Source organism: Mastigoproctus giganteus, chromosome 9 (assembly GCF_048544385.1).
Source record: "Mastigoproctus giganteus isolate SK-2022 chromosome 9, ASM4854438v1, whole genome shotgun sequence".
In the NCBI taxonomy this organism is placed as follows: domain Eukaryota; kingdom Metazoa; phylum Arthropoda; class Arachnida; order Uropygi; family Thelyphonidae; genus Mastigoproctus; species Mastigoproctus giganteus.
In genome coordinates this window covers 181,315,115-181,340,560 of record NC_143583.1, presented here as the reverse complement: position 1 = coordinate 181,340,560, position 25,446 = coordinate 181,315,115, and the positions used below count along the sequence as shown (strand labels likewise).

The 25,446-nt window shown below is 36.4% G+C and overlaps 1 protein-coding gene across 1 annotated transcript in view; it reads left to right on the top strand.

Moving 5' to 3' along the window:
* The window catches only part of LOC150080924 (protein VAC14 homolog), a 247,387-nt gene that overhangs the window by 151,611 nt on the left and 70,330 nt on the right, over positions 1-25,446 (top strand). The window contains exons 10-11 of the mRNA XM_090382035.1: positions 8,862-8,927; positions 19,428-19,654. Of these exons, the coding sequence (XP_090238161.1) occupies positions 8,862-8,927; positions 19,428-19,654 (293 nt within the window). The remainder of the gene's footprint in view (positions 1-8,861; positions 8,928-19,427; positions 19,655-25,446) is intronic.

Sequence of the window (25,446 nt, the reverse complement as noted above, 5' to 3'; positions counted from 1 at the left end):
TGGAAGTTGAAAGAGGAAAAAGGGACAATGTTCAGAGAAGAGTTCAGAAATATTGTACCTGAGACGGTGGTGAACAGTGTGGAATCAGAATGAAAATTCAAAGACTGCATAGTAGGGCTGACAGAGCAAGTATGCAAAAGGACAAGTAATAGAAGGAGATGGAAAGAAACCCCATGGTAGACTGAGAGGATGAGAAACACTGTGAAAAACAAGAATAATGCATTTAGGACCTACTTCCAGAACAGAAATGATGAGAATAAAGAGAGATATGAAACCATGAAGAGAGAGAGAGAGAGAGAGAGGGAGAGAGGCCAAGAGGGTAGCTAATGAGGAGAGAAGACTGGTTGGAAGAATGGAGTGAAACTCTACGATAAGATATCGAAGGTAATAAAAAGGTGCTGTGTGGTATGGTGAGGAACAGGAGAAGAGATGGTGAGTGGAGCAAATACTTGATGGATGAGAAAGAAAACCTAATAACCAATAATAAAGAGATAAGAGAAACATGGAAGAAGTATTTTGAAAATCTGTTGAACGCGCAGGACAGCCGGCAAAAGGGACAAAGCCAGGTTGATCGTAAAAGAGGGGGTGAAAGAGAAGATGATGTAGTGCAGGCATGGAAATACATCAAGACAGGTAAATCTGTTGGTATGGTTGATAGAGAGATGCTGAAGACTACGGGTGAGGCAGAGATAGTGTGGACATACAGACTGTGCCACAAGATCTGGGATGGGAGACAGGTGCCGAAGGACTGGAAAGAAGGTTTGATCATCCCATTGTTCAAGGGGAACAGGAAGAAATGTTCCAATTATAGAGGCATCACACTGACATCACATGTGAGTAAGCTGTACGAGAGCAGAAGATAAGAGGAATGATTGAAAATTGGATGGCTAAGAATAGTATGGGACCTGGCAAATCGACGGTGGATCTAATTTTCTGCATCAGGCAGCTGATGGGAAAATGTTATGAACACAATAAAGAACTACAAATTGAATTTTTGGACATAAAGAGCTTGTGATGCTGTCAAGAGAGCGAAAGTGTGGGAAGTTTGAGAAACTTGGGGATAGAGGAACATCTTGTGGAGATAATTGAGAATATGTACACCAACACAGCGAGCAAAGTAAGAACAGTGATAGGGTTGACAGAGAGAGCTTCAAAATAACATCAGGTTTGAGGCAAGGAGGCATCTTGTTACCACTGCTGTTCATAGCTGTCATGAATGATGTGCATGTAGAGTGGCAGAACAACTTGGACAAGACCAGATGAAAGTCATGATCTTCGCAGATAACCTCTATATATGGGGAGAGCAGGGAACAAGTGCAACGGAAAGTTGATATGTGGGCTAGTTTGGCCAATGAATTTGGACTGGTTTTCAGTAAGGAGAAAAGTGAAGTAATGGTTCTAAAGAGGAGCGGCGAGCTTGAAGGGTACATTACAATGATAGGGAAAGAACTAAAAATGATTAACTTCAAGTGATAGATGAAGAAATAAGTAGAAAGATACAAGCAGGCGGGAATTTCTATAGGTAGACAAGAGATCTAATCTGGAACAGGAACATACTTCTGAAACTTTGGCTATAAAGAAAAGCAGAATGCAGGGGGCAGAAATGAGATTTGTAATGAGCAAAGACAAGACGCGATAAAATCAGGAATGATGTGATTAGGGAGAGAATTCAGGTTGTAAAACTCTAGAATAGGATTGAAAGGTCCCATTTGGAATGGTTTGGAGAGGCATTTGCCAGTATGAATGTTTGATTTACAATTAAGGAACAAAAGACCAAGAGGGAGACCAAGAATGAGGTTGCAGGACATGATAAAGACTGATGTCATTAAGAGAGGAGGAAACTGGATTGGAATTAATGACGGAGAGAAGTACATGGATGGCATGGTGGCAAGGTTTCAGACGTCGACCTGTGGAACAGCAGAATGTTGACAGATGATTATGATGATTAATCACAAAAAAGGAAAAAAAATTCAGTAAATTTAAAGGAAAAATCTAACATACCTGAAAGAAGTTTCACTGCATACATTAACTTGTTTTAATAATATGGCCATGTTATAAGAGTCTTACAATGTATTCCAAATGATCTAGTCACTTTAAACATTACACATAATATTTCTATGATTGTAGCAACCTTTGTTTTCTCTTATAATTGTAAATTCCTAAAGTTTCAGCTACATTTGCTTGCTTGCACTGTGGTTTGTATTCAGGGTTGTCTAAAGCAGAATATAATAATGGTAGAAGTGATCATACACACCCCCACTTATATGCACAGGGATGGATCACTAGTGGTAGAAGTAATGGTCACACAAGAGGTTGTAATTTAGATGATTTAGATGTTCTAATTAACAATTATCATTTTTTAAGGCTACAAAATGCATTATTGTTTTACATGAGAGTTAGATGACTGCTTCGTATATAAATATTAGAGGTAATGCCATGTTCTTGCCCTCATTTTTATCACAATACTCACTACAGTAAAACCTTGTTATTTTGAAATTCAAGGGACCAAAAAAATACCACTTTGAATTATCTGGGTTCAAATTGAACAAACTTTTAAAAAATTGAATTTAATTACTGTGTCATTCCGGCAGAAAAGTTGGCAAATTGCAGTTCGCAGAGGCAAATGCTGAAATAAACTCCTTATAGAGATGAACTAGAAAAAAAATTTAATCATAAAAAAGACAACAATTGAAATAACATTTGCACAACTTATTTTTTATTAACAAAGTAATCCAACGTAGTTTGTTTCATTTTTTTATCATATAGTTCATGTACTATTTTTTTTTTTTTTATATATATATTTTGTCCATTGCATCTGCTAGACTATCATCCTCACACAAATGCTTACGTAGTACATTCTCCAGAGACAAGAATCCTACATTCTTGTACAATTCAAGAATTCTACATAAAAGAATCTAAAAACATTTTTAAAGTAGATGCAAATAACAAAGAAAAACCAGACCGAACGGAAAAAAATAATAGTTCCGAATTGGTAGCACACCACTTAGACACAGGACATTACTCCTCCTTCAAAAACGCAATAATAATTGACAAATAAGACACAAAATTTAAGTTAGAAACCAGTGAGACACTAGCAGTGAAATCAATAAACATACATAGATCAATAATAATCTCTGAAGAATGGGGCCAAAAACAAATATCCTATAAGTTCAACTTTAACAACAGAACATAACACCCCCCACCCCACCAAATCCAGGACCTCTACTAATGAGGACGGGTAGTCATGCACCCGGATTTCCAAGGTTAGGGAGAGAATTCAGGTGGTAAAACTCTAGAATAGGATTGAAAGATCCCATTTGGAATGGTTTGGAGAGGCATTTGCCAGGATGAATGTTTGATTTACAATTAAGGAACAAAAGACCAAGGGGGGAGACCAAGAATGAGGTTGCAGGACATGATAAAGACCGATGTCATTAAGAGAGGAGGAAACTGGATTGGAATTAATGACGGAGAGAAGTACAATGGATGGCATGGTGGTAACCCCTTTCTTTCCCTTTCCTACCTCTTTTTTTTTTTTTTTTTTTTTTTTGTTTTCCAGCCAAAAAAAAAACATCTACAATTTCCAAATTCCCAAACTATAAGTGTAATATGGTGAGATGAGAAATTTTTCCCCTCCGCCCTACTTCACCCTTTTTCGACCACTCAGCTCCCCCACCATGCTTTTGAAATACTGCAGTATAACGTGTCTGGGCTATAAAAGACAGCCTCGACACGTATTCACCCTCCTTTGAAGATGGTATTAACGAAAAGCTCCCATCAGGCTTCAGGACATCATCTCCCTTTATTCCTACAATTACTCCCCATGCAAGGATTTAGGACAAAAGCTGGCTTTTTCCTTCGTCCTCTTTCCATATACAGTAATTGCAATTTCAACACCTTCTGAATTACACCTCACCCAGATGCAGCCGTTCCTGAAGAAAACCCCAGGTGAGAGTATCCTTCTGCCTTAAAATAAAATATATAATATTCCTAAAATTTAATATTTCTTTAAAATTTCCAAAAATAGCCTATACTACCCTTTTCAAAAAAATCCACAAAGTTTATTTTAAATCCATAATGAGATTACAGATTCTCTACAAGAAAAAATTACAATAAATTACACTGGTTTACAGTGTATCTGGGGTTTGAGTAAAAGTATGTGGCAGTTATTTATGCATGTTTACTGATTACTAAACCGAAGTCCATTTGTTTCTATCATGTAAAGATTTTTCACAATTCATTAACAAAATATTACCCAGGTATTATATGCAAATGTGAATATAACTATAGTTTCTGCAATGGTTTACAAGTTTTATACCCCTATAGTCATAATCAGTATCAAATATTTGCCTCAAATACAACAGATTGTGCATGTTTAACCTGTAACTACACACATGCTGCAAGGTCGTATTGCAAAGTAGCCGACCTTGACCCAGGAAAGTAGACGACCTCCACCCCACTCTTCCGGCCCATCTGTGATTCCCAGAATTTTATTTTCCGAGTGGAGTCTGGGAGACTCCCATGTGTAATTACGGGTTAAACTTGTCTGAGCATGCACTCACTTGTTTGTACAGTCCACTCAACCACAGAGCCTATATAAGTGGCACATCCCTTATGCGATCACAATACTCTTGTAAAAACCATTGTGAGCTCTCACTGTGTGTTAGTTTTCTTTTAGTATGGCAACTAGAAAGTGTATAAACAGTCCCGACATATTTTGTTACATATGTGGTTGTTTCGTTCCTGTAAAGCAGAGGCAAAATATTACCGATTTTATAAAAAAATCGTATTATGCATACTTTGGCGTAAAACTAGGTGATCAGGATAAATCATGGGCACCGCATAAAGTATGCCATACATATGTTGAACATCTTAGAAAATGGAGTCAAGGAAAAAAGGTGTGCTTGCCATTTGCTATTCCTATGTTGTGGTGCAAGCCAGTAAGCCATGCCGAATGTTACTTTTGCGTGTGACGTTAAAAGTTACAATTCAAAAAATAAAAAGGACATCAAATATCCAGATCTACCGTCAGCCATAAGACCGGTTCCGTATGGACCTGATCTGCCTGTAAAACTACCAGAAACTTTGGAGTCCACATCTTCTACCAAAGCAGAAGCTAAAGAGGTTAGTGAAGAGGAATGTTATCAACCAGAAAATATTTTAATGCCACAGCAATTCACGCAAGTCGAAACGATCGATTTAGTAAGGGACTTAAGTCTTCCAAAGTATGCTGCAGAAATTCTGGGATCCAGACTTCAAGCAGAGAACTCCAAGTACGACATTGCTTGCTCCAAATACGTCATTTTTCTGGTACAGAAATCGTGAAAGGGATTTTATACAGTATTTTTCACAAGAAGGTCCTCTCGTATATTGCAGTGATATTGCTGGTTTAATAAGTGCCTTAGGAGCTCCGTCATATGTTCCTAATGAATGGAGACTATTTATAGGCTCTTCTAAGACTAGTTTAAAATGTGTTCTCTTGTATAATGGAGATAAGTACACTTAAATGAGCATCTGTGCCAGTTGCTCATTCAGTCTACTTAAAAGAAACTTATGACGATCTAAAGTTGCTTCTGGAGAAAATTAAATATCAAGATCACAAACGGCAACTATATGGAGACTTAAAAGTGTTATGTATGTTGTTGGGGCAACAGGGTGAATACACTAAAATGCCATGCTTTATTTGTGAATGGGATAGCAGAGCTAAAGTGCTGCATTGGACAAAGAAACAATGGCCTCGGAGGCACAATCTTACACCGGGGTCAAAAAATATTGTTTACGAAAGTTTGGTGAAGCCAGATAAAATACTTTTACCTCCACTGCATATCGTTAGGCATAATGAAGCAATTTGTTAAAGCATTGAATAAGGATGGCAACTGCTTTAAGTACCTTTGCAGTAAATTTCCCGGTTTATCTGATGCAAAACTTAAGGAGGGTATCTTCATTGGTCCCTAAATTATAAAATTGGTTTTAGATGGTCAGTTTGAAACTACTATGACTGACGTTGAAAGGGAAGCCTGGATTGCCTTTAAAAGTGTAATGGAAAACTTTCTAGGAAATCATAAATCACAGGATTATGAGAAAATTGTTCAACATATACTCAAAACTTTGCAATTTAGGTTGCAATATGAGCATCAAAATTCACTTTTTTCATGCCCATCTTGATTTTTCCCCCCAAAATCTTGCACAGATGAGTGAGGAATAAGGGGAGAGATTCCATCAGGACATAAAGGAAATGGAGCAGATGTACTAGGGAGGGTGGAATACAAGCATGATGGCCGACTACTGCTGGTGTTTGAAAAGAGAGAAACCTGGCACTGTACATAAAATAAAAATGATTAAACGTTCTTTTCAAACAAAGAGATGAAGGTCTGATTAATGAAAGTTTCAGGAATTTTGATTAATACTTGTTAATATTTATGTATTTTTTGATATATGAAAATGTGATCCTATCAATTTGTCATTACTAAATACGATAAAGTTATATACTTTCATAAAAAACAATACTTTTTTATTTCTTAAATTGTGATGTATCTGGATGTAATAGAAAAAAATCTAAGTCATATTTGAAATCACAGCAACATATTTCAGCAGTAGGACCTATTGAAATTCAAACTCCAGTGAACAAACTTAAATCTGCAAACTAGTGTTATTGGCATTTGTCTGATTTTACAAAAATTAGCAGGTCTTGACTACTCAAGTTGTCTGTCCAATTGTCTAATAAAGTTCGAGACTTTAGGACCGCCACAAATTTTTTTACTCTAGGTAAATAATTCCCTAGAGGCTGCATGTAGCTGGTTGCATTTGCCAATAGATAAAAAACTATTTTTTAGAGCGAGTCCTTTGCAGTTGTGCGCTGCACAACTGCAGTTGGTCCATCAAGAGAAGAATTTCACGATTTTGACCAGCCACCTTCCTATCGAGATATTGCATTTGCTCGCGGAATAATTTTGCCATCATTCATGCGTTTTTGTTAGCCTTGTAAATGCAAGGCAGGCATTTCACTCCTTGAAACATCGTGGTTTTTCATATTTTCCGATGATAAAAGACTGCAACTTTTTGCTTCCATCTGAATTGCAACAAGGCAGAACTGTTACCCTTTCCATACTCTTCTTCCCTCCTCTACATGTTTCTTCTTTCATTGCTAGTGTTCTATCTGGCAATACTTTGTAGAAAACTTCGCTTTCATCCATATTAAAAATATTCTTTGGATCGTAACTTTGCAAAACAGACTTCGCATTTTCTTGCCATCTTTCTGCAGCCTCAATGCCCATTGAAGATCCTTCAGCACAAACCAGTAGTGTTACAATATTGTGCCATTTTTGAAATCATTGCAGCCACCCATTGGAGTATTTAAAATCTTTGCCTAACTTAATTGGAGCATTTTTCTTTCACAAAAAATACTGAATAGCAGTGCTGTTCAGCATTTTTGGCTGGCTGGATGCCATCAAAAATAATAAATAAATAAATATTTACCAAATATATATAGAGGGAACCAATTAATAATAGATATTTAAACATTATTTTCTTATTTATACAGTCATTTGTAATTAGTCATATAGCAAAATACATGGAATTTTTTCCCACAAAAATACTTTTAAACTTTGAAGAAATGAAATTCATTAAATGAACTTTAATTGACATTATTTAATAAAGTTGCTTGTGCAAATTTATAGGTAGATATTTTTTTTAAGTAGTTTAATTTTATATAATCAATTATAGAATATTATTTTAGTAGTACAGACAAGGGAAAGAAGCCATTAAATGCCTAAAACATTTAAATTTATTTCAGAACAATTAATTTCAGACACATCTTAGAATGTCTCCAAAACACATTTTCAGAAAAAGTGGTTGCCATTTTGGGGGGCACCACATTGCACAGCCCTGCACTATAGAATAGCTATAAAATCACTGATGACCCTGAACATATAGCTGATGAGCTAAATAATTTGTAGCATAAATATTTACATGTGAGAATTCTTTCAGGCCCAGGTAACAGCAGTCGGGAACTAGATGATTTGCAATCATTGCAAATGAATTCCTCAACTTCTTCCATTGATCTATTACATCTGGCCATCTGATACTCCCTCCTCAAGCAAGTAATGGTCTGTCTCATCACAGTCAACTTGGTATTCTACCAAGGCACTATACAGGTAAACCTCTTTATTCTTTACTTAGAACCATGTGATGCCTTAATCAAAATATCCTAGAATATGCAGGCCTTGCCCTCGGCCTGGCTGCCATTCCATAATACTTCATTTTCTGCTGTCAGTTCCTCCTGAATGAGCCTGTCAAACTTGTCCCAATTCATTGTATACACTGTAAATCTATCAGTGCTGTACCCTTCATTCTGAGTTTGTCTGTCATACTATATGAAAAATTATATAGTGATGATTGCTGGTTGACCAGTTTTCTTATACTTGCCAATCTTCTATTTTCCCTGAAATAGATGGAGTTCATAACATTACATTAGTATTCAACTCCCCTCTCATTAATGAATAGGTAGCCAGTTATCCCCATCTGATTCACAGCACACAGTCTATTCGTAACTATATTTTCTTCAAACTCTTCACCACAGGAGTCAGTTCCTCCGAAAAACTGAATTGGCATTAGAATCTCTCTCAAAAGTTACTTGCTTAGACTTTTTAGAACAGTACGTATGATTGACTTAGTCAAAATAAGGTTTGTATATATAGTTGCAGCAACAAAAGGTTTAGGAACCTCTTCACAAGGAGCTGAGATATCAGTTAGGTACATTGCCACATGAACAAGGTTGGGAACATTGGCTAGAAAAAAACTTAACTTTTGGAATGAGGAATATGTGTACTATGGCAAGTTAATCAGTATTGATTTATTTTCAGATATTTCGTCATGTGGAAGAAATTTTTCCAGTCCTTTTGGAGACCCTTTCAGATCCTTCAGATGAGGTATACATTGTTTCATAATGTGTAGCATAATCACATTAGTTTATGAATTATTGTGTGAAAAGCTAAACTAATACAAGTAATAAGACATGTGTCTAGTTTATGTAGAATAAGCTGTTTGCATGCCAAAGTGGGCAGTGAAAAAGAGTTTTTTATTGCATGATCTCTGATTTTGTGATGCTCTTGCCTTAGTACAGGTCGACTGTCACTAATCTGGCAGCGTTGGGACCTGTGTGGTGCCAGATCAGTGAGTTTGCCGGATCACCGGTGGTTATTTTAGCACATACAGTTTATTCAACAGCTAACCACCTCATCCTTCCTTTAACACATTAACTACCAAGCTAATTTAAGAAAAAATTCCCCAGGGGCCAAAAAATATTTAACAAATAATTTGATTAGTAATTCTAAAATAAATATTGTAATGTCAGTGTTGTCGTTTTCTTGCTTAAAATATCAAAAAAAGGAGTTTTTTGGTTTTTTTTATGTTGCATATGCGGCCAACTAGGTTACTTTATTTCTTGAGAAGCCATGTCGGCCACATACGCGTGATGCTATTACGGCATACATATGAAGGTCATTTGTGATTAGTTTATTGCACATGCAATAAACTAATCACAAATGAACTAATCTAATAAACTAATCACACTAAACATGCAGCAAGCGCTGCAATAAAACTAATTGTGATAAAATAAACTCTCAAACGTCGCAATAAGCTTGTCAGTATTGTTAGAGATTTTGTGAAAACAAGTTCGCTAGCATGCTGTATCATCCATCATATTGTGTTGTGTTTTTTCCGCAAGTTTGTACAAGTGTGTTGTAAAAAAAAAAAAAAAAAAAATCCAAAAAGGAATGGCTAAAAGAAAATTACTAAAATAAGAGGAACTAAGAGAAATTGCTGGAATTTACAATTAAGCAGAGTTAAACTTCTCACAGACACACTGCTGTCGAGTTTTTTCAGAAGTTCAACTTTATCTGTTATGGAAAATGTATGGTATTTGCGCTTTACACCATGAGAGGCACTTCCTTTATGCATTGGAACCGTGGTTGGGGCTAAATGTGAGCAGGTTATAATAAATGCAGAAAAACAAGCAGGAATGGCTTGCCAATGTTTACGAGTTTGCACCAACCAATTTCGCCAAAACAGTAGCAGCAGGTCGGTGTGCCAACCCGGAAATTTGAAATTACGTTTGCGGAAATTATGTCCGAATTAGCGGTGGAACCGGATTAGTGATGGTCGACCTATATCACACTGCAAAATAAGCCCTTTTTTACAGGAGAAATATTGCTGTTTATATTTCTATTTATTTGTAAACTGGTGCTGTTTGCTCTCCAAATATTTGTTTTGGTGGTTATTACTGCTACATTTCATCTTAAGTGATCAGGGCCGTTTATTTTTAGTGCATAACTGAGAGAACGTTGCAATAGCTTCTTTTATAACACATGAATATGAGTTCTGCTGTTGATTTAATACTTAGGTTAGCATGATGTTTTTTAAGAAATTTTTACATTGAATTAGATTTTATGCATCCCTGCATTTCTCCTTTCTTTTTAAATTATCAGTAAAGTTGTCAAATGTCATAATGAGAAGATATATGGCCTCTAATTAATGGGATGGCAATGTCATCAGAATGCCCATTTCATGGTGGTGGAGTTGGTGCATTAGAAATAAATAGCTGTATCATCATCTTCTGCTATTTTCGATCCACTGAAAGATGAAGTGTTTTTTTATGTTGTTTTGGATGCCTCAACAACTGCAGTCTTGTGCCTTCTGTTGGCACCGTACACCGCAAATTTCACAATTTCATCAATCCACCTCAACTTTGGTCTTTTTCTTGGGCATTCAGAGCCAAGTATCCACTCCAAAATTCGTTAGGTCCATCTATCGTCAGTTCTTCTTGATATGTGATCTTCCCATTTCCATTTTAAGTGCTTTGTTCTTTCAGTGATGTCACAAACCTTGGTTTGTTGACAAATCCATGCACATGCTTTTCAGTCTCTTTTGGTTATGTTAAAAATTCATTGCTCCATACATAGTCTTTGTAAAGCTTGGCATTCAATGACCATGTTTCATAACCATATATTAAGGACAGGGAGGATACGTTGATGAAAAACTTTTCATTTGAGGCAGAGTGGCAAGTTTGTCTTGAAGACTATATTAAGCTTTCCAAATGCTTGCCATCCCAATTTTATGCACCGTTAAGTTTCCATCATATTATTTCCATCTGTTGAAATTTCTTCTCCAAGGTAAACATACCTTTTCACTTCTAGTTTTTGCCCATCAGCCATGATTTTCTTTGGTCTGGTAAATTCATTGAACATAAACTTGTTTTCTTGATATTCATTTTTAAGCTGAACTTCTTGCTTTCATCTGCAATTCTTCATTGTTTTGCTGCAAGTCATAAGTAATCTCCATTTATTTTGAGTCCTTTATTATACAAATTTAGCTTGCAAAAAATTTCTCCTTCTGAACAGGGAGATTGTGTCTCCTTGTTGGATGCCTTTTTCTATGTTGATCTGAACTTTATCATTGTTGACTCATATTGATGCAGTCACCTTTTCATATATTGATTGGAGAATATTAATGTAACTCTGTCAACACCGATTAGGGTGTTGATTATTGCTTGTTTTGTGACTGAGTCAAATGCTTTTTCATAGTAGATGAAGGCTATACATAATGGAAGGTTGTATTCATTGTGACGTGCTATAACATGCTGCTCTGTTTGGATGTGATACTTTGTACTAAAGCTGCTTCTGAGACCTGCTTGCTCCTTGGGTTGTGCCACAAGAAGTATTTTGCCTATTCTTCTTGAAAGTATCTGTGTGAAAACCTTGTAGAAAACTAGCAATAGGCTTATTGGTCAGTAGTTTTTTTTATATCTGCCTTGTCACCTTTCTTGTGCAGTAGGATTGCTTTTGCATTTTTCCATACTACAGGTACTTTGTTAAATAGAAGGCATTTTTAAAATAGTTTGGCTAGAGCCTTATATACTGGCTGGCCTGCAGCTTTCAACATATCAACAGTAACTTTATCAGGTCCTGCTGCTTTGCCATTTTTCTTTGATTTTATACTACTTCTTCCACCAAAATTTCTTCCAACAAAAACAACTGGGTTGTCCTGATATTGCGCTACCTCAGATAAGCAATGCTTCACCGGAAGAAAAAAAAAAAATCAGATTATTATATTAGGATCACCAGTAATTCATTACATAAACCCATATTTTGTGTCTCTCTGGTGGGTTTTGTGTGTTCTCTGGTTGATTGGCCTGTTTTACTGGACGATAAAACACCAGTTTCTGCGGGGGCGGGGGGGAATCTTGCTCTCTACGCCTGAGATCGACTAACTTAGCCACGGAGTGAAAAAAGCCCATTAAAGTTCCTTGCATTATCAATGGGGTTCAAACCTGAGCCTTTTCCACCTGGTGGGGGAGGACAGTGACGATACCACTGTGTTACCCTCGCAGACAGCAACTTTTCGCCAGGTAGAGAAGACTATTTCTTATTAATACTTATTCTTGGCAGACACCACGACCACCCCTGGGTGGTGGTCGTGGTGTCTGCCGAGATTAGTTGCTCTGATATTGCACTACCTCGAATAAGAAATGCTTCGAGTGGAGAAGACTAATGTTACTTATTTTGGGACAATACCACTACCCAGAATTGGGGTGTGGTATCCACCAAGAATAAGTAACATTAGTCTTCACCACTGGTGAAGCATTGCTTATACAAGGTAGGGATACCCAATCTTTCGATAACGTCAAAATAATAGCTTACGTGGATGATATCACCATCTTGGTCAGTGGAAACTCTTCAGCTGCTCTTAGAAACTACCACAAATTTTGTTTTCCAGGATCTGGACAATTGGGCTACTACCAATAAGCTTAAAATCAGCTTGTCAAAAACAAGGATGGTGTTTCTTGGCTAAAAGTTGGATATCTCTCATCCTCCATTGGTCAAGATCAGCAATATTCATCTCCCCAAAGTTAAAGAGAACAAGCTTCTAGGAGTGGTAATTGATTCCAGTCTTAATTTTATTCCTCACCTGACAAACTTGTCATCTAAAATACATAGATTTACTGGTGAAATTGTTAGGGTGTCCCGTGTTGAATGGGGTCTCTCTAAAAAAACTTTAAGGATCCATTCAATGCAGTTTTTCTCCTGTGGCCACGTATGCTGCAATTGCAAGGTTTCACAGCGCAGGGCTCAATTACTTCAAATCTAAACTCCTTGCAGAGAACCATTTTGCTGTCTATTTTTTTCTAATATTTTTTTCAAACATTTTTTTTAAACATTTTTTAATATTTTTTTCTTTCTTTTCTTTTCTTCTTTCTTTTTTTTTATATTTTTATTATTTTTTTAAAATTTATTTCTTTTTAGTCATTTTTTATATATATATTTTTTTTCTTCTGTTTTATTTACTATTTCATTTTTATTTTCATTCATTTCTTATTACTTTTTATTTTCCATATCCAGCACCATGGTGGGGTTTTTTTTTTTTTTTTTTTTTTCCCCTGGAATGGCCACCCAGAGGATCGTGGCCCACCTTTTGGCAACACCAGTTGGGTCAGAGTCGCTTTTGAGACAGTATATGCTTTACATGGACTGGCCCACCTTCCCTTAGTACAGACGAGTTCCCAGAATCATCTCTCCGGGTTACTGATGCTTCTTGGTAGCCAAGTGGCCAGAACATAACAACACACACCCACACACACACACACTACTCATATATCTGGCCCTTTTCCAGTAGCACTGTTCTTCACAGAGATACGAGGTGGAATTGAACTGACGTTTTAGGAGCCACCCTTTACACAGTAGCATAGCCAGGGTAGGGTCAGCAGGTACATTGTACCCCCGACGACAAAATCTGGTATTGTGGCACTTTTTAGCATTGGCAATTGGCATCTTTTTTTTTTTTTTTTTTTTTTGTTAATGTACCTGCTGAAAAAAAATCTTGGCTACGCTACTGCCTTTACATATACTCATGTCAACGAGGTAGTGCAATATCAGGACAACTAATTGTGAAGGCATACACAATATGAGATTGAACAAAAACGATGCCATTTCACCTACTTTGGTGGTTTACTATTGAACTAAAATGATGCTATGTGCTAACTTGTTTGATTACCAAAATGTTTATATTGTTTACTTTTTTTAATATAAAAATAAAGAATTTATATATTTAAAAAATGCATTACGTGGGAAAATGTCATTATAATAAAACACTATGTATTCTTTATCACATACTTTATGCGGGGAAAGCTTTTTACCTGGGAAACTTCTTATGCAGGAAAGTAATATATTACAATATATAGAGTTCATAATAGGAATTAAGAAACCAAACCTAACAGAGGCGAAAACTTCTTATGCGAGAATTTCTTATCCAGGGTTCTGCTGTATATATATAAAAAGGAAATCATTGTGCCATAAGGCTGTATTAAACAGATCTGTAAAAGTTTATAAAAGAATTTAAATCTACAAGTCGGTTTTAAATCTAAATTATTTTATAAACTTTTGCAAATGAGACCATATGCCCACAGCACAGAGTGAATATTTTTGAGTAATTTGGAAGTTTGTAAAAGTCAAAAACTTCATATAGCTGAATATTAGAGCTGGATTACTGCATCCTTAATGTTACTCTAAATTATTTAAATATTTTCAAAATAAAAATATCTTCAAATGTTTTAATACACTTCTTATTATTAATAATGAATTTGACAAAGTACAACAAAGACGTTTTTAATTCTAGTCAGTGATAGTTTTAATTCTAGCCAGTGCCTTATGTGTAATTTCCTGTTATAAAGAACTTCAGAAAGAAAGAAAAGCAAATAAAACAACTGAAAATCAGTTCTTTCGTTTAATATAAATGAGGCTGTAGTATCTGAGTTCTTGCAGAAATATTGTTGACTTTTTATTTTACATTAGGAAAAAAACAGTTTAATTCTGCCGAAAATTTAAAAATATATATATTTTTAGGTTTAAAACATAAACATGAACCTATATGTCTCTTCCATCTTCCAGTTTAAAGGACCATTATGCATGCAAAATTTCAAATGAGCACATGAACATATATTTAGTATTAGGATTTGCCTTTCGCTGCACCGACCAAAAAAAAAAAAAAAAGTAATAATAATTAATTAAAATAAACCATGTATTTGACTCCCTCCTAGCATAAGGTACTATTAATTACTTTCATTTTCAGATTTATTTCAAATTTGGCATACTGCATAGATTTTCTGTCATTCATACTGGCTCCATCACCAAAAAGTGGCTATCCAATTCTGCTTTGAAGTTTACCAAACTATTTGCCTTGACGACTGTAATAGGTAGCAACATGTTCAAGAGGCAACCAGAGGGAGTAATAAATTGAACTAATTATCAGCAGTGATCCTTCGTGGGTTAATAATCTTCAGATAAAGGAACTACTAGGTGGCAGTGATCACAATGTGGGGTTTACTTAAAGATGTAACTACCATCTGGGATAAGGGGTTTTTGCTTTCGTGAAGGTGACTACAGTGGTCTCAGAGTTTTTAAATTCTATACGGTGGACTCAACTGTTGATGTTACCAACAGTGAATTTTAAATGGGAAGCCTTCAGAGACTTAATCTTGGAGGGTACTAGTCTTTTCATACCTACTAAGAATACTGTTCCGGGTTTAGGCCTAAATGGATATCAGATGAATTAATGTGGCTCATGGCAGAGAAGAAAAATTCATGGGATGCATATAAATTGCCAGGCAACACAGAAGCCTATGGCAGATATAAGCTAGTTTGTAATCAAGTCACAAAGGAGGTTAGGCAAGGGAACACATATTACGAGAAATCTTTGGCAAAGTATGCAAAGAAAATCAGCAAAGACTACTTTACTTTTATAAACTCTAAAAGGACGGGGGTGAATCAGATTAGTCCACTCGATATCAATGGTTTGACTGTAAATGATCATTTTCAGATAGCTGCCAAACTAAATGAGTATTTTGCATCTATATTCACACATGAGGAGTTATTCAAGGAGGAGAGGGCCAGATTTTTATCAAACTCTTACAGGGAGCTAAGTGATTTTGTAATAACTGAGAGCAAAGTGGAGGAGAAATTGTTGAAGTTAAACATAAGGAAGGCACCTGGGGGGTAGATGGAATCTATCCAGTTATATTAAAGGAGGCAGCAAAGGAAGTAAGCAAACCCTTAGCCATAATTATGAAAGCTTCTTTGGACTCAGGGGAGGTCCCCATGGACTGAAGAAGTGCAAATGTGTCCCCAACTCACAAATGGAGATCAAAGGGTGACATTTGTAATTTCGGACCTGTTCCAGGGAAAATAATAGAGTCACTTGTTAAGAAAGTGACTCTATTATTAAAGGAGGCAGCAAAGGAAGTAAGCAAATCCTTAGCCATAATTATGAGAGCTTTCTTGGACTCAGGGGAGGTACCTATAGACTGGAAATGTGCAAATGTGACCCCAATTCACAAAGGAGGATCAAAGGCTGACACAAGTAATTTTAGACCTGTGAGCTTAACTTCTGTTCCAGGAAAATTAATGGAGGCACTGGTTAAAGAAGCACTGCAGGATCATTTAGACAAGACTTCAGTTATAGCTCAGACACAGCATGGTTTTGTTAAGGGGAAGTCTTGCCTGACCAACTTGATTGGATACTATGATGCAGTCACAAAAGAACTGGATGCAGGGAATAACTTTGATATTATATACTTGGATCTTAGAAAGGCTTTTGATACTGTTGCACATGGAAGACTGCTACACAAATTGGAGCAGTGTGACATTGGAGGCAAATTGCTGCTATGGATAAAGGGGTGGTTGAGGGGGAGAAGACAGAGTGGTAATCAATGCACACTGCTCATCGTGGACTGATGTTATTAGTGGAGTCCCTCAGGGCTCAGTGTTGGGTCCATTATTGTTTTCTGTATTTATAAATGATATTGATGATGGTATATCGGGCTTAATGTCCAAGTTTGCAGACGATACAAAGGTTGGCAGGGTTGTCAAGGACACTACTGACACTATGCTGCTGCAACAGGATCTGGAAAGGTTGAGCAGATGGGCTGAGAGGTGGCAAATGAAGTTTAACATTGATAAATGTAAAGTACTACACATGGGAAACAGCGCAACGTATCAACTCTGTGGTACTACACTGACAGTGGTAGAGAATGAAAGGGACTTGGGGGTGGTTGTGCAGGCAGATATGAAGTTCTCTGAGCAGTGCAGACAGGCAGTAAGAGTAGCTCATGGAGTATTGTCAATGATATACAGGAATTTTTCCAGCAGGGATAAGGAGGTGATTATTCCATTGTATAAGGCGATGGTCAGGCCACACCTAGAGTACTGTATACAGGTCTGGAGGCCTCATTTCAAGAAGGATGTAGAGCTGCTGGAACGAGTACAGAGAAGGGCAACAAGATTAGTGAATAGAACAAAGGGGTGCTCTTACGAAGAAAGGCTTAAGTTTTGCAAATTACAGTGTCTGGAGACTAGGCATCAGCGAGGTGATCTGATAGAGGTGTATAAAGCCTTGAATGGTTTAAGCATGCTCAATGCTGATGGGATTCTTCCTCTAGCTCAGAAAAATCACCTGAGAGGGCATAAATTCAAATTGAGGAAAGACAGATGTAGGATAGACGTGCGGAAATTTGCCTTTAGCCAGCGGGTGGTTGGTTGGTGGAACAGACTTCCATCCCTTGTGGTGGAGGTTGATAGCCTAAATAAGTTTAAGGCTCAGCTGGACAGGTATTTTGAACGAACAGAGGGGTGAAGTGGAAGTGGGTTTTTTTTTTTTTTTTTGGCTGATGCTGCATAAGCTTGCTTTCTTGCATCAAATGCCTCTACTAATGCTAATGCTTATGAAGAAAGACTTAAATTTTGCAAATTACAGTGTCTGGCGACTAGGTACCGGCGAGGTGATCTGATAGAGGTGTATGAAGCCTTGAATGGTTTGAGCATGCTCAATGCCGATGGGATTCTTTCTCTTGTTCAGAATAATCACCTGAGAGGGCATAAATTCAAATTGAGAAAAGACAGATGTAGGATAATGTGTGGAAATTTGCCTTTACTCAGCGGGTAGTTTGGTGGTGGAACAGACTTCCATCCTTTGTTGTGGAAGTTGATAGCCTAAATAAATTTAAAGCTCAGCTGGACAGGTATTTCGAACGAATGGAGGCATGAAATGGGAGTGGTTTTTTTTTTTTTTTTTTTTTTGCTGATTCTGCATAAGCTTGCTTTTTTTCATTATATGCCTCTACTAATGCTGATGCTAAGTCCTGCAAATTGCAGCTTCTGGAGACTAGGCATGTGCGAGGTGATATAATTGAGGTGTATAAGGCCTTGAATGGATTGATTAAGCTCAGTGCTAATGGGATTCTTCCTCGTGCTCAGATTACTCACCTGAAAGGACATAAATTCAAATTGAGGAAAACCATTGTCGAATAGATGTGCAGAAATTTGCCTTTAGCCAGCGGATGGTTGGTATTTGGAACAACTTTCCAACTGCTGTAATGGAGGTCAGCAACTTAAATAAGTTCAAGGAAGAACTAGACAAATATTTGGAGTGAATGGATGTGTGTGAAATGGGAAAGGTGGTTTTTTTTTTTTTTTTTTTTTTCTGATGCTATATAAGCTTGCCTTCTTGTATCATATTCCCTACTAATGCTAATGCTAACACACTCATTTTTATTTTCCCTGTGTTTGTGTCACTTCAAACTGACTTAACATTGCACTGGCCACCCACATCCACTGGATGCACTGCCTTAGGTTTTATGTCCTTCTTAAATAAGACCATAACCTCACCCTCCCCTCCTGTCCTTTCTGTACACAGAGTTGGTGGGACCCCTGCGGTGACACTCGACAATTAACTCTGTGTCCTTTCTGTACACATCTCCCCATATTGACAAAAACAATGGAATGTTTTTGTCAGTTTTATCCCCAGAACTTAGTCATCCGCAATACAGATTTTACTGTACTATACTAGTGTATCCCATGTGAGGTGCAAATGATGACTTAGTGGAGGTGAGGCAACTTATATATGGGCGCCTCCATAGCCAGGTGGGAAGGAGCAGCTGTGAGTAGCACACTCGTCTTGATTAGACTCGGGGTTCGAGCCCATCACCACCACCAAATATGGAGGATGCGGAAAGGTCAGGGAATGACCACCTCATATTCCGGAGCAATGTGGCCTTAGTTGCTAATGCTCCGAAAAACCAAATAACAAGCAACTTATATGGTAAATATATAATTTAACATAAACAAGGCAAAAAATAGAGGTCAGTGTATATGTGAGAAGAAATGACATTCCAATCTAATACGTATTAATTTTCCTTAATTATTTGGATTGTTAAATACTAATTATTTAGCACATATATATGGTTTCAATAGAATAGTTATTTCATTTCACTTTTTTTTTTTTCATAATAGCATTACTTTTTTTGAAAAAATTACATAGATGGACTGAAACTGTACAAGCTGAATCATTTTATTTACTTATAATTTAATATATAAATTTTTCAGGTAGTTTTACTGGACTTGAAAGTACTTGCAAAGATAACTTCTTCTCCAATGGGTCTTAAACACAGAAGTCAGTTGATGGATATTTGTATATCTAGTCCTGTAAAAGATATTGTAAAACAGTCATCCTACACAATGAATAATTACTTCACAAAGTTCATAATATCACTTCTTCATCTTTTCAGCACTAACAGTCAACTTCTTGAAGATAGAGGATCTTTTATTATTAGGTATTTTTCTATTTTTTTCAACTCACTCTCAACCATTGCTGATTGTTACTACTACCAACTGGAATAAAACAAATGTAATTTTATTTTTCATAGTTTTTATAGAAAATTTATAAATGCATTTTTAATCGGTCTGTTATTTTTTATTAATTTATAAATTCATGTTTATATGCATAAAGAAAGCATTCATTCTGGTTGTGATAAAATAAAATTAATTGTGATTTATAAAACCATTAAAAATAAATTCCTTTTTTTTTTATACTTCACATTTGCTACACTGCAGTTTCTTGATTAATTTTTTAATGCAAGCATGCATTTATATTGAAAGAAAATAATGTTTTCTAAATCTTGTGTGAAAGGCATAAAATTGGTGTATTTTATGCCTTTCACACAAAACTGTATTATTGTAGAAAATAAACACAGAGTTGTTTCTTAGTCCCTAGTTCTGGAATAATAATAGTAAAAAAATTCACCCTTGTTCATTTCATTTTCTCCTCTCAGAACCTTATAGATCTTAATCAGGTTTTCTAAGATGCTTAGTTAACAAGCTCTGTAGCTCACATATTCAAAGTCTTTCCTTGTATGGGAGTTCTTTTGCCAATCTCGTTAGAGACATTCCCTATCTTCAGATGGATCAAAAGACAGGAAATGATCCATTTACCAAAGTAGTTGGCATCTGATGTTACATACCTAGAGTCCACCTATCTCTTGAAACAAGTGTGTTCCAAGACGTGAGTAACTGCTGAACCCTAAGGATATTAATCTCCAGATACCATTTCAATTGTATCTTCAAACTCACATTTTGCCAGACCACAGTCTCTGAAATTCTTAGCCCATAACTGCTTAGTAAACGTCTTCTTTTGCAAATCTTTTTCAGTATCATATGCTACAATTTTTGAAAGTACACACTTTGGAATAGAACACTAGTTCAGGTGCCTGTATTTTTGAGCACTTCTTAATAAGGTCCTCATCACTCTCCACCTCTACCAAGACACAACAATCTCTTATAGTTCTTACATTCTTTACTTTCACAAAAATTTGATAGAGTGTCAAAATCGAATGAACTATATTTATCACTCGCAACCTTTATCAACATTATTTTTGAAGGCTTATTTTCAGGCATAATATTATCTTTTATCACAGAAGCATAAGTTTGTACAGGAATATCTTCTTTTTTTTTCTCTCATTCTGTTCTTCAATACCAAACTTTCTATAAAGACCTCCACTGCTTTTGTTTGCAAGTTATCCCAAAGGTCTGTAATAACATGCATTGCCTCATTTGATACCTTGGGATGGATGTTGAACAAATAATTCCTCAAATGAGATCTTATTTCTCTGACAATATCCACTTCTTCGAATCTTTCGATTAAACTGTTTTAGTTCCAGTATTACTCACCTTTTTCTTCTGTGATTCACCTTTATCTTTCTTATTTGTGGATGCTTCACTTATCTTAGATTTCTTCTTTTTATGATCTTTTTGAGTCTGAATATCCTGGTGAAGGGAAAAGAACAACAAAGACTTGCCTTTTCCAGAAAAAAACTTTCAATTTATTTCAGTAATAATTCAAGGTTAGTTATTACACTTGGAAGAAAATCTCTTTATCAATTTCCTCTTGCTCATCTTCCATTGCATCAGATGTTGTCTCTATCAAATCTTTCTCACAAAGCATACCTTCTGACTCTGTGTCACTGGGGGAATCAGGCATTGTTGGCAATGTGTAATGTAAATAAAACTATAATCTATTTACAATAAAAGTAAAAAATCAAATGTGATTCGTGACAACTGTATACAGTTACAGCTTGATAATGTGAAAGTGCAGGAATACAAGAATCCTGGAAATCTTTACAATAATCCTTCAACTTTGAATGGGTTCTCCATGGAAATTTGTCCTCTTGGTTATTATAAACAACTAACTCCAAGTTAAATGAAGTTGGTACCCAGGAGCTTAAATGCTTCGAGAGGGAACAGAAATGCTCAGATTAACTTTTCTGCCTGGTACCCTGTCTAGTCCATTTCACCAGACAGAGCCCCCAACCTGTCCACTCCAGACTGTAGAAGTATGGCAGCTATTAAGGACTACACAGAACAAAATAAAAATATTATAGTCTATTGAGTATCACTCAAGCAACTACCTGCTTAATCCTGCATTAGCTCAGAATAGTCCCTGGAGCACTTATTGATGTACTGGAAAAATTTTAACAAACAAACATAGATACTTCCAAAGAAGTTAAATGTCATCTTGTAATTTCATATCCAATATAACAAGCCATGCCTAAATAATATTAAGGAGCAATGTGGCCTACTTTTTTTTCTTTCTTCTGCTACTATTCATTATGCCATACTCCCCTTTTAAGTCGCATTTTTGAAATACTCCTTTTCACTTGTTCAGCAATAAATATTTATTTATTTATTTTTACAGTAACATTTTTTTTACTATTAAACCAAAAAATTCTACATATCCAAACCTAACATATTAATAAGATAATCCTAAGCTAAGATGCCACAGAAGATTTACCAAGGGCAGGAAAAGGAAGATCCGCAGTTTATGAAAGGATTCTATAACAAGAAAAGAATATATATATACAGCTCCTATTGGTTGTTTCCACATTTAATGGGAAGGGGGAAAAAAAACCTTAGGAAACTGAACTAGGAAGTGGTTTAAGAACTGAAATCACATTATACAGTAATTTAATTTCTTGTATGGACCTTGTGGTCCATAAAAGTGAATTCTAGTATAAAAACTTTTAAGAACAAAGGTAATGATCATTTTCTTGGCAAATAAGGTGATAGTGCTGATAAAACCAGTTTCATTCATGTCATCTTAATTACAGATAAATTTTTTGATATAAACTAGGGGGCTCTGCCCCCTGCTTGCTTCGCTCGCCAACCCCTGCTAATATAGACTCAAACACAAAACGTTTGAGTCTACATCAGTCCTTTTCACTCTTGATTAGATCGTAACCTTTCACCATGTTTCTCTCTATATTTCCGCGAAAACTCATGTCGAAGTCATTTTTCTCTCGGAATTGGTGATCGCCAATCTAGGTCGCGGCATTCTATTAATTACTACGTTAGTACGTGCAATTAGCAAATCAAACATCACGGATTTTCCAAACACACTTGTCGAAACGCGCTGATCGATATCTAATCAGGAAATGACATATGTAATGCATGAGCAATATTGTTGAATCCAAAAGAGCAGGACTAAAATATTTACAAAATATACAAATATTTAAAATATTTACAAAATACACTGCTAAACTATTTACAAATATGCAAACTATAGCGGGTCCCTTCATCAGCTAACATAACAATGGAACATCAAATGATGATGAGCGTGGTCATGTATTAGACAGTGAACCACATGCATAAGGTTGGTGAACATTATGGAGGCAATTGCGGCTTGAATAAGTGACGTAATTTCCCTGCCCTCTTCTCCCATTGGCTCAAATAAATATCACTAGGAGGAAAACTTTTTTAGTGTATAGAGAGATTATATTTTTGTATATTTTTCCTAAACAAGAGAAGTTGTTAATTTTATTTCTCTTACTGTAATTTCCACTTATATATGAGAGAAAAAAGTAAGATGGTATATAAGTAAAATATATACGAGGGTGGTTCAATAAAGAATAGCCCTGACCTAGCTGCAGAGGTGCTAGCCTGTTGATTCTTGGCAAAGGATTTAGTCCTCTACATAGCCACCATGCAGATTTACACATTTTTCCCATCGATAGATGGGGCTACGGAAACCGTTTTTGTAGAAGTGTGAGTTTGGTCTTTGAACCATGGCTCTGTTGCAGAAATGAGTGTCTCGTCGTCGGGGAAGTGGGTCCCCTGAAGAAATGATTTGAGGGAAGGAAACAAGAAGAAGTCTGATGGTGCAAGATCGGGTGAATAGGCTGGATGGGGCAGTATTTCATATCCACAAGTGGCTGCTTCTGTTGTTGCAGTTTCAGAAGTGTGAACTGGGGCATTGTCTTGAAGCATTCTCACACCTTTGGACAGCATGCCACGCCTACACATTTTTTTCTCCCGTAATTTTGTGAGTAAGTTGGCATAATAGGCACCTGTAATTGTTCTACCTTTCGGCAGGTATCCAGTCATTATTATGCCTTTCTCACCCCAAAACACTGTTGGCAAGACCTTTCCTGCTGTTGCTTGGACCCTTGCCTTCTTGGGGGTGGGGAACCATGATGTCTCCATTCCATGTACTGCTTTTTACTTTCAAGGTCAAAACGGTGTATCCAACTTTCATCCTGAGTGATTAAATGAAAGAAAAAGTCTTCCTCATTTTTTTTGGCACAGGACTAACAGCTGGTGATTTCTGTTGTTGATCAGCCTTCTGGAAACCAGTCAATAATCAGGAAATCCATCTTGCACTCAATTTCCGTAAATGGAGTTGGTCATGAAGGATTCTTTCAACAGAGCCCACACTAATCTTCGCTTCCAGGGACAATTCACGCACAGATATCTGGTGATCTTCCATGGTTAACAACTCCACTTTTCTGATCGTGCTGTCATCAATGGCTGAATGGGGACAATCTGGAATGGACTCAGATTCTACCAATGTCCGACCACACCTAGTGCTTCACAATGCCATAGGATGGGGCTTCATCCTTATATACAGCAGTCATCTCCTTGTGGATTTCTTTAGGAGATTTACACTTCAAGAACAGATACTGTAATACAGCTGTGGCTTCAACTTTGTCCATGATCCTACTTCGTCACACGTTCAGCTCTGTAAGAGAAAAACAAATTAAGACACAGGGCCGAAATTTTACACCTTTAGTACAGAGATATATATGATGGTACACACAAAATATCATGACTCTGCAATATGTGGAAGTAGGTGAGGGCGATTCTTTATTGAACCACCCTCGCGCACACGCACGCACGCACGCACGCACGCGCACACACACACACACAAGACAGCTGAGAATTAAAATAACAAGAACAATTATGAAAAGATAACATTTGGTATAATAATAATGTTTTGTTTATACTCCAGCACAACCACTAAGTCAAGGAGTTTACAATTACAGTAGAACCCTATTAAGAAGTTTTCCAATGGAGTAGAGGTTTAGAACTTCTTATGAGGGAAAACTTCTTAGAAGGGAAAATGACCTAAGGGTAAGAAATGTTAACTACACAAATAAAAATGAAAAGAGACATACATAAGTTAAAGAAACTGGTGCCTCCGTAGCCAGGTGGGAAGGAGCAGCAGTGCGTAGCACACGCTTCTTGATTAGACCGGGGTTCGAGCCTGTCACCACCAAATACGGAGGATGCGGAAAGGTCACGGAATGACCACCGCATATCCCGGAGCAATATGGCCTTAGTTGCTAATGCTCCTAAAAACCAAATAACAACAACAACAACATAAGTTAAAGATGATTTTTAATTACTATTTCAGAATTTATAAATATTTTAGTCTGACTAAGGGAAACATTTTTAAATTGAGGATTTCTAATTGCTTAACCTTCTGTTCATTAAACTCATTACCAAATTGGAAGGATGAACTACTTTGGAGTTCATTATGCTTCAAATTAGAAAAATATAATATGATTAGTATAATCAGTATAATTAATAATTATTATACTCGTATATTCAGTATAATATAATATAATCAGTATAATTAATAATTATTATACTCGTATATTCAGTATAATATAATATAATCAGTATAATTAATAATTGATATTTGTAGCATTAAATAAAACTGCTGTTGCTGTTGCTTGGACAAATAATTAGGGCCAATATGGTACACAAACAAAAAATGGTTATCCTTTAAAGA